Consider the following 10,525-nt stretch of genomic DNA (forward strand, 5'->3'; position numbering starts at 1 on the left):
GTTAGCCCAGCTAATCTACGATAACCATGTTATTAATTTACACACACAGAAATACTAATGTTTGTTCAGTCACTGTGTTTATAGACTTTACAAACATCAGATTAGTCTAAATGGTGATATAGTGACGTGAAAAATGTGATATATATATATATATATATATATATAGCTAAACTCAGCAAGGTAAACAACAAGGTGATTCCCNGACGTGAAAAATGTGATATATATATATATATATATATATATAGCTAAACTCAGCAAGGTAAACAACAAGGTGATTCCCATTTACACAGTGGTCAAGAGTGCTGGACCAGAAGTGTCGCACAAAAAAATGGAAGCTGGCTGCGTTCTGTTTTGCCTCCGTGTTTCCATGAAAAATAAGGTGGATAGGCTAGCAGTCATGACCACTGCATCAAGAGTAGGAACATCCTCTTCCTACAAAAGGTGATGATGCAGCGTCACCATCTCATTCAAAATGAAACCACTTATTCTTGCTCCAGCATCAAGGTCAAAACAATTAAAGAGAGTTTATTATTTTGTAAAAAAAAAATTAATTAATTACTAAAAAGAAAAATATTAACAGCTTGGATGCATGTTTTTTTTTCCTCGTAATGCATTGGAGAGCTATTCAATTGTCAGTCATTTACATTGCACTGATTTTAAAAGCTTTACTTGAAGTGTGCACAGTGCAGCTGTGTTATCTATCTAGTTATCAATATTATTGTACTCATTTAGTGTACTGCCCTTCACTGTTTTGTGTTTTTGCTTATTGTTTATGTCCTGATTCTGTCTTTGTCTATATGTTTTGTATATTAATGTTTTTGTACTGTTTTTAACTTTGCACACAAACTTTGTTTTAAGAGCAAAAGTCTAACCAGGGACAGGGGTTGCGAATTAGCTTCAGCTTGAAACTTGTATGCATGACATCTGTTTTGTATTTTATATAAAATAATGTTTAATGCATTTGTCCCTGATCAATAAACGTCTAAATAAAATAAAATAAACAGAAGTATCAGAACAGGCCTCAGTTTCGGCAGATACTCAGTACTTAATGACTCAGATCAATCTGAAGTGTTTATTAATGTATTTTTCAGCAACTGTTATCATTAATGGGTCCTCATAAGTGGATGCTGGTGTGTCAGCAGATAATGAATGGTTAGAGTAAGGCACTGATGTCATGATAAAAAATCTGTCTTCACAATAGAAGTTATGGTTGTTGATAAATACATCATATTAATACATTAATGGACACTTAAAATGTTTTTGTAGTGTCTGACGTGCCACATGTTATGTGATGGCCTGGGTCTTTCATGATCAGTTAGGGGCCCAGGTCAAGGATAGATAAGCTAGGTGAAAGGTTGGATTCCATCTAGACTGTCTTTCTGTCACCTGTCACATTTTGTCTCAGAATCAGAATCAGAATCAGAATCAGAATCAGAATCAGAAATACTTTATTGATCCCCGAGGGGAAATTATTTATGTTACAGGTGCTCCTTGGCTTCGAACACTCTCTCAGGCAATCTAGATGCTTAATTGTTGTTTATTAAATAGCGATGATATGAAGGTGATGAAGGATACTCCGCTGACACCGTCTTGCTTGTATATAGAAAAGGTTTATTACAAGAAGTACAGCATCAAATCAAGCATCTAGATTGCCTGAGAGAGTGTTCGAAGCCAGTATGAACTGCTCTGAAAAACAGCTCCAAGTACTCTGCCTATATAGAGTTCGGTTGTTTTTGTGAACTTTGAGACAAAATGTGACAGGTGACAGAAAGACAGTCTAGATGGAATCCAACCTTTCACCTAGCTTATCTATCCTTGACCTGGGCCCCTAACTGATCATGAAAGACCCAGGCCATCACATAACATGTGGCACGTCAGATACTACATTTTCATGGTTGTCTACAGCTACTCTATAGAGTGGGTTTTATATAATGTACTATATACTTGTATTCAGCTTTAAAATGTAAAATAAGGGGGCTTAAAGAAAAGTGTTACCTACTGAGGTTTATTTCAACTTAAGTTGCTGCTGTTGGTTGAAACCTGATTTGAGATGAGGCTTACCTTTTGTAAATGATGGTGATGAAGAGATTAGAGCAAAATATAATGGTTAGCTTTACTTCGAATAAAATGTGGAGGATATTTCTTCAATACTTGATGCTGACTGAGTTCTCTGACTGTCTCAACATTTGGCAGTCACATCAAACAGAGGCACTGACTTTGTTCCAATCACTAGGCCACAGTCTATCAGACAAGGAAAAGTTAGCGCATTATATTGAAGTTAGTGTATCTGACACCAAAATAAAGAGGATAAAGAGAAGAAAGAAACATAATTACACTTTCTGTAGATGTCTTTGATATACACTTTATAAAATAAATGCAGCTTTTTTTTTTACATTTGTCCTGACTTTAAATTTGTAAATTCAGTGACACCAATAAATACTTCATTCCCTCTTGTCAAAAAAAGGTATCCTGACTACACAGTCTCTTTCTACAGTACACTGGCATCACAGGAGTCAGGCTGAAATATCTTAAATGTTACAATGAGCTTAATGGATCTGAGAAACCAAGGGTAGCAAAAAGCATAGATCACTGGGTTTACACAAGAGTTAAAAAAGATCAGCCATGTCTCTAAGGGCAAAGAGGTCACGCCAAACAAGCTGTCCTGGCCTGCAAGAGAGATACAGTAAAATGGGCAAAGGCATATCAGAAACACAACTACAACCACACCAAGAGTCCTGGCTGCTTTCATCTCAGATTTCTTAGCAGTTACTTTCCCTAACTTTTGTTGTGTGACTGCTGCAATATGGGACCGCATAGCACGAGCCTGAGACACAGCCACCACAAATACTCTCATGTACAGAACTATGATGACAGTGACAGGGCCGATAAAGGTCAAAATAAAGTCAACAATCCCTGCGATATAGTTAATGACAATCACACACTGTCCAGAGCAGGAATTATACCTGCCTGGTTGTTTCAAGTTATCCATCATTATCAGACTGTTGTACAGAAGAGAACAGACCCAACAGAGGCTAACAGAGATTGAAACTGCTTTAACAGTGACTTTGGTGGAGTAATGCAGAGGACAGCAAATGGCAAAATAGCGGTCGACTGATATGAGCACCATGGTTCCTACTGAGGCAGAGGTAGTAATGTATGACAGATACACATGCAGGACACACATGATGTCACTGAGTAACCAGCAGCCATCTGTGAGGAAAATCTCAAAGAACATGAAGAGGCCCACGATGCAATCTGAGACAGCCAGAGAGAGGAGGAGGAAGTTGGTGGGGGTGTGGAGCTGCCTGGATTGAAAGAGGTGCATCATGTATAATTGTTTGTACTATCAATTGCAACTCCATTCTAATATTTAACAGATGTAATCCACAATTAAAATATCAAAGCAGTGTTTTAAATCATAGGTCAACACAAAGCCAAATCTGAATCTCTTAACTTTTTTTTGCTGAACCATTCATTTTTGAATATCTATCACTTTCGTAAATTGATTAGATATGTTACTACTTGAAGTGTGAGATGGAGATGACGACCAGCAGGTTGAGAGTCACAGTGAGCAGAGAGATGAAGGAAAGGAGACTGTAAAGAAGCACAGCCTCAGTGAGTGAACGCTTTGGCTTCCTGCAGGAGGAGTTGAGGAGTTGTGGAAAGCAGAGTTCACTTTCCTCCAGGGTCTCCATCATCAGAGATAAAGAAGNTCTATCACCATAATAAATAGAATTGATAATTACTTGAAGTGTGAGATGGAGATGACGACCAGCAGGTTGAGAGTCACAGTGAGCAGAGAGATAAAAGACAGAAAACTGAAAAGAAGCACAGTCTCAGTGAATGAACGCTTTGGCTTCCTGCAGGAGGAGTTGAGGAGTTGTGGAAAGCAGAGTTCACTTTCCTCCAGGGTCTCCATCATCAGAGATAAAGAAGAGCTTAGGCTGCTGAGCTCGGGCAGCGTTGTGACCAAACTCCTCTATCATGCAGCTGATTTGTAAGTTTTCTCCACCTCATCCTATTGGCCCTTCTGCCCTACAACAGGTGTGGCCAGTTGAGGCCAGCCAGTCACAAACTGAGCACCAAACAATCGATGTACCACTTTGGAGATTACATCATGTCACAAAGACACAGACAAACACACACGAACTCCAAATTCTGAGGTCACAATTTCCATCTTACGCTTCTTCTCCTTGCCTATAGTCTACCAAATGAGTCACAATGTGAGTCAAATGATGCAAAATACAGCTGACTCTGACAGGCCAACAGAAGAACACAATGAATACATCGTATAAGGAAGGAAGGCCCCAGCCATTGACCTCAGTCCCACATGTTTTATTGCCATCAATTTAAATACACACCTTGGCCTACAGCCTGAAGTTTGATATGAACTTAAATTTTGATAGCAAAATGATAAACCCACATGTTCACTTGACAAAGTTACATTTTGGAGCCAGCCTGCTCTCAATGCCACCTGGACAAATACTGACGCTTTATCCAACACATCCTCACTGTGACCTCGTCACATGTCCACGTTTGGTCATGGACTTTCCACGTCCACATATGATGTGCAAGGTACCCTGGGTGTGTTGGTTGTTGACGTTCTGGGACGCCCTGTCAACTTCAGTCTGTTACATGCATTGTCTGTTTTCAAAATACACTTCTGTTTTCACAGGAAATGTACAGTTTGCATACAGTCTCTTTCAAAATAAATTCATCAGTTGCACTGATGCCTTAACAAGACACAGGCAACTGACTTCAGACCAATCACAGAAGTGGGAGATGCCATTTAGCAGCTCTTGGTTCTCTGCAGTCCTCTGTGTGGTCAATTTAGAGCCAGCAAGAGCACCTGAACATGCAGCCCAACCCTCTTCAGGAATGCTGGCAGAAAGGGTGTACAACTTAACTTGATGCCTGCCTCAGTTGTTTCATTTTACTCAGTCAGCCCCTGTCTCTAGTCTTCTCTTACTTCCCCTAAACCCATGTATCCTCTGGACTTGCCGTGTCATTCCCCATCCATCCACCAGCTGCCCTCAGATTTTTCCTTCAGTCCCAGTCACCTGACTCTCTCATTTACCTGCTCACCTGTTTCCACTTTCCCTCATCAGCTCTATCAGTACAAATACCAGCCCCTTTTCTGCAGTCGTTTGCCAGACTGTCAGGTTTGCATTGTGTGTTGCTTTCCAGCCATCTGAAATAGTTTTCTGTTGTATTTAACAATCTCAGCAGCAAGCCTGTCAGAGTTTGTAACAGCTATGGTATTATGAGCCTCAAAGGGAAAACATTTGTTTTTTTTTAATTTGAAGAACTATGTGTTGCACCTTTTCCCAGAAAGCCATAATAACATTAGACAGAACAATAGAAGGACAACTGTCTTTTAGCAACTGGCCTGTGGAAAAGGGATGTTGCTGTAGAGAAGAAAACTGTTTTTTTGTACCAGGCTTTTTACTTCTCCTGTAGAGTTGGGGAATTTAACATGCTGTTTAACATGCTGTCTGTGGGGATTGACTCACTTTTGGAGCCAGCATCAAGTGGCCATTTTAGGAATTGCAGTTTTTGTTGCTTCCATGTTGCTTCTTTTTTTAGCCCAGAGGTAGCTGCTTTAGGTGGCAGGTCCCTCCCCACCCCGTCAGGGACACATCTGTAATCACTGATGTCAGAGGTCACTTGTGCCAGCGGTGTTTCCTGCAACAGGTGTTGTGGGGACCCACAGTATCTCAGGTTGTCCTATACTGAAGTCACTAAGCGTGACTTGTGTGGCTTGGCAACCAAGCATAGGCTAGCAAACCACCTCTGCAGGCACCACAGGTGCATTACCCACTATAGTACCACGGGTGGGCTGCCGCCGCCATGAACCCAAGTGCCTGCATGACAGTCAACACCGTTAGCATTGCACTAAGCTGCAGGGGGCTGCTCTTCATCCAACTGATTGCAAACCCAACTTGGTTAGACATAAGATCAACTGGGATGTGTGGAACATAGCCAGTAACTTGGACTTGCCATGAGGTCTTCAAGATTAAGAAGACCTTCATGCCACAGTCACACAGTGGCTGAAGCTCCACCAGACCCTCCATACACACAAAGCTAGCCTATGAGGGGCTGGCACAGAAAGGGTTGAACACTGCAAACGCTTCGCCACTGGCTTTCCCATCAACAAAGCAGCAGTTGAATATTGTGTCATAGCATTCAATCCCTATACTGCCTTCCTATATACTGTGGAGTCGGCACGCATTTCGCCCTGATTTGCTGGCCACGTTAATGCTTTTCTCAGTGTGTGAATGCGTGCTCGTGAGTACAGGAGTATTACCTGTAGAGTACAGAGCCTCTTGAGTTGCTAAGAGCAGCTGAGGCAACCCCTCTTCTCGTTTTGCTTTAAACTGTGTAATAGGTACTTTAGAAGCTGATTGTATTATTAGAAAATCAAATCAGAACAGTGTTTCCCCATTTAAACCTTCATTTATTCATTAATTAATTTTCAGTAGCAGCTTATCCTGTTATAGGTCGTGGGCACTGGGCTCCCATTTAAACCATATTTCTCTATTCATTTTCCGGTGACCATCTGATCCACCGTCCATTCCAGTGGACAGATTTTCTTTTCTTTTAATCCTGAGGGGTCACACTGACAGCGATACTGAAACCCTTGTGAAATGTTAACATTAAACCAGAGCTACCACATCCATAATTGGCTGAGCCTGGCCCTGTCTTGCAGGCAGCCCTAGGAGCATTATTCACCAGCGAGTGCCTGGTGGCCGGTCCTGGACCCATGGGGCCTGCTCTGCCCAAAGCCATAACATGAGGCTGCTGCTTTGTGGGCCCACCGCCTTCAAGGGTGGAAAAGAGGGTCTGGTGTGTAGCAGGTTGGACAGCAGGGCATAGCATGCTGAGTCCAAACTAACAAAACTCTCCAGTGGTGGAGAAGCCGCAATTGGCATGAGAAACTTTTTCATTTAACACCTAAACTGTCACTAAAATATAATTCTGAAAACACCTGAGGTGAGAAATGTGTACATGTTTTTTTCACAGCTCAGTCCTCAAACAAAATTCTCTGCCTTGTATCTCAGACCCACCAAAGAAAATCAGCCACAGAAATGTTTTTCATGATCATCCAACCAAAAGCAATCAACATAAACAGAGGTCATTTTACTGAAAAGTACGTCCTTTATGTCTCCACATACAGGACAGTAATACAAGAAATTAACCTCATTCTTAGCTTCACCTAAATTACACAACAAATTCTGCCCTCCTCTGAGGTTAAACCTTCCAGTCTCTGAGGCTGATGGTAACGTTCCCGAGCACAGCTGTGCACACAGAGATCTTTGTCTTTTGTCTAGATTGTACTTCACATAAGGTTACACACTGTAACTGTTTTTATGAGACCATGTGTTCGTAGTTTTGGTTCATACCATTTGTCAACAGACCATTTTTCTTTAAACATGAGAAACATTTTACTCCTGATCTCCAGAATATCACAGTTTAACCTCTTCTGGAAAATAAATGGCCCAGGGATGACAACGGGAGATGTCCTAATTAAATCTTAATTTCACATCTTTTTAGTGAGCCTCTAATTGGACATCTTCACAAGTCTTTTCCAAAGCTGGAGCATTTGAGGTTTGTAAGTTCCCATCCCGTTTCTCCAATAATGGCAAAAATTGAAGTTAATTTATGGACACCCAGGAAGGATTGAATGGCTTTATAATGCACTGTGTTACTTGAATGTTCTTGGGAACCTCAAAGACAAGAAGCATGGTCAGACACAGGACCCTGGACAGGGCAGGACAGGATACTAACTGGCTTGCTCACATACACAGGAAACATGATTCAGGAAAATAAATGAAAATAAAAGAAAGCTGCTTTTGAAAATAAACCATTTACTATATTTAATCACACATTTATGTTGCTGAGATGATGCACAAATGAATAGCATCACTCTGTAGTCAGCTAAAAGTGTAAACATTTTCATATGAATGTCATTGCCACTGTGTGAATTACAGAGGCATGTTGGATTATAATTTCCGTTGTAATGATGACAATGAACACAACTGATTGTCTAATACTGAATGTGATTCCGCCATAACACCTTTTGTCTTTTGTTTTTTCTTGAGTGACTCAATAACAACAGCAATTACATTTTCATCTGCAGTTTTACTGATGTTACTCACCAGTCTGTCTCTATAGTATTTTAGTATCACAGGAGTCAGGCTGCAGTATCTTCAGTGTAACAATGAGTTTGATAGATTTTCTGAACCAGGGGTAAAAAAAGGCATAGATCACAGGGTTCAGACAGGAGTTGAAATACAGCAGCCACACTACAAAGGGTGAGGACGAACTGCTGTCCTCAATATCCTCACCAACAAGGGATGGGGAGTAATATGGACAGAAACATATTAGAAATACAACAACAACAACACCAAGAGTCCTGGCCGCTTTCATCTCAGATTTCTTAGCAGTAACACCCACTGAACCTTTAAGTGTGACAGCTGCAATATGAGACCGCATGGCTTGAGCCTGAGACACGGCCACCACAAACACCCGCATATACAGAACTATGATGACAGTAATGGGGCCAATAAAGGTAAAAACAAGGTCGACAGCTCCTGTGATGTGGTTAAGGACAACTACACACTCTCCGTAGCAGGAATTCTGTGAGTCAGGTTGTCTCAGAAAGTCCTTTAAAATTAGACTATTATAGAGAACAGAGCAAATCCAACAAAGGCAAACACAGATCTTTGTTCTGTCGACAGTGACTCTGGTGGTGTAATGTAGAGGATCGCATATAGCCAAATAACGATCAATTGATATGAGCACCATGTTTCCAACCGAAGAAGAGGTGATGATAAAATCTAAAATATAGTACAGAGCACACATCAGGTCACCCAGGAACCAGCAAGCCTCTGTTAGAAGGATTTCAACCGGCATTAGCAGGAGGCCCACAAGGAAGTCTGACACAGCCAGGGAGAGGATGAGGAAGTTGGTGGGGCTGTGGAGCTGCCTGAAGAGTAAAAAAATATCATTACTTATACAATTATCATCAGCAGTAGCCTTTTAGTCACAGACATAGTAGCAAGGACATTTTTATAGGCATGAATCTATTCAGGGGTGATTGCTTTAGTCACAACATAACGTTTGAATACACAATATTTTCTGGTGAGAATTGTTTAAACACAGAATAGGAATACATATGGTTTCATTTTGAAAATATATGAGGTCATGCTGAGAGTTTATCTCTGCCTGAAGTGTGAGATGGAGATGATGATCAGCAGGTTGAGAGCTGCAGTGAGCAGAGAGATGAAGGACAGCAGAGTGTAAGCAAGCATGGCATCAGACTGAGGCGGCATGGGTTTCCTGCAAGAATTGTTGAGGAGCTGCGGAAAGCAGAGTTCATCTCCCTGCAGAGTCTTCATCTTCAAAGAGAGGTGGCAAGAAGCTGTTGAGTGCAGGCAAGGCACTCTGTTATACGAAGAAGATATACTTCATTAATCCCAGAGGAGAAATTCCATTTTTTCACTCTGTTGTCATACACACACAGGCCCCAAATACACATTCATGTACAAACAGGACCTATACATGCATTAAATGGAGAGATGTCAGAGCGAGGGGGCAGCCCATGGACAGGCACTCTAGGCAGTTGGGGGTTCGGTGCCTTGCTCAGTGGCACCTCAGCAATGCCCAGGAGGCAAAGTGGCACATTTTCAGGTACCAGTCCATGCTCCATATTTTGGTCCGGACGGGAACTTGAATCGGTTCCCAACCCAAGTACCTATGGATTGAGCTACTGCTGCCGACAATACAACTGATTTATCTCTCCTTATTTATCTCTCATGATGTTGGGGCCCCCAGAAAAACCTCAACCAGTGTTCATCACCATTATTAAAAAAATATGACATCACCAACAAAAAAGGATCAAATGTAAACTTTAAAAAAATAAATAAATCAAATGTTAATACTAGTAGAATTTTCAATATTATGTGTATATATATATATATATATATATATATATATATATATATGTACATAAAATATTAAAAAACAAAACAATAGGTAAAAGGTAATAGATGAGCTGGATCATAACAAACGTGACTTACCAGCTTAGGAGGGAGCAGTCAGGAGGAGCCCAACATGGCCCGCTGCAGACCGCCATCACCGGTGGGAGTGACCTGAGGTGGTGGCAGGTTGTGGCAGTTGGAGCAGGGGTCTCAACCTCATCAGTCTCAAGCTCCTGCTTACTCTCATGGGGGCAAAGCCTCATGTTGAGGCATTTGAAATGATTCCATCACTTTTGGTGTCTGAATTTGGGCAGTGTCTGGCCAATACATTCTCACTGTGACCTCGTCACATGTCCACGTTTGGTCATGGACTTTCCACGTCCACATATGACATCCAAGGTACCCTGGGTGTGTTGGTTGTTGACGTTCTGGGACACTGTGTCAACTTCAGCCTGTTACATGCATTGTCTGTTTTCAAAATACACTTCTGTTTTCACAGGAAATGTACAGTTTGCATACAGTCTCTTTCAAAATAAAAGCAC

At 41.3% G+C, this 10,525-nt stretch overlaps 2 protein-coding genes across 2 annotated transcripts; both read right to left on the reverse strand.

Moving 5' to 3' along the window:
- Positions 1-2,488: 2,488 nt before the first annotated feature.
- LOC126393351 (trace amine-associated receptor 13c-like) lies at positions 2,489-3,695 on the reverse strand. Its single transcript, XM_050049482.1, has 2 exons — positions 3,523-3,695; positions 2,489-3,305 (listed from the first exon to the last, which is right to left on the reverse strand). Exons 1-2 carry the CDS (start codon positions 3,693-3,695, stop codon positions 2,489-2,491), a joined length of 990 nt encoding a protein of 329 aa, XP_049905439.1.
- A 4,474-nt stretch (positions 3,696-8,169) lies between these two features.
- LOC126393346 (trace amine-associated receptor 13c-like) lies at positions 8,170-9,401 on the reverse strand. The gene is made up of 2 exons (XM_050049476.1): positions 9,229-9,401; positions 8,170-8,989 (listed from the first exon to the last, which is right to left on the reverse strand). The coding sequence occupies exons 1-2, from the start codon at positions 9,399-9,401 to the stop codon at positions 8,170-8,172; spliced, it is 993 nt and encodes a 330-aa protein (XP_049905433.1).
- Between the last annotated feature and the right edge of the window lie 1,124 nt (positions 9,402-10,525).

The sequence above is a fragment of the Epinephelus moara genome, chromosome 7 (assembly GCF_006386435.1).
Source record: "Epinephelus moara isolate mb chromosome 7, YSFRI_EMoa_1.0, whole genome shotgun sequence".
NCBI classification, from domain to species: Eukaryota; Metazoa; Chordata; class Actinopteri; order Perciformes; family Serranidae; genus Epinephelus; species Epinephelus moara.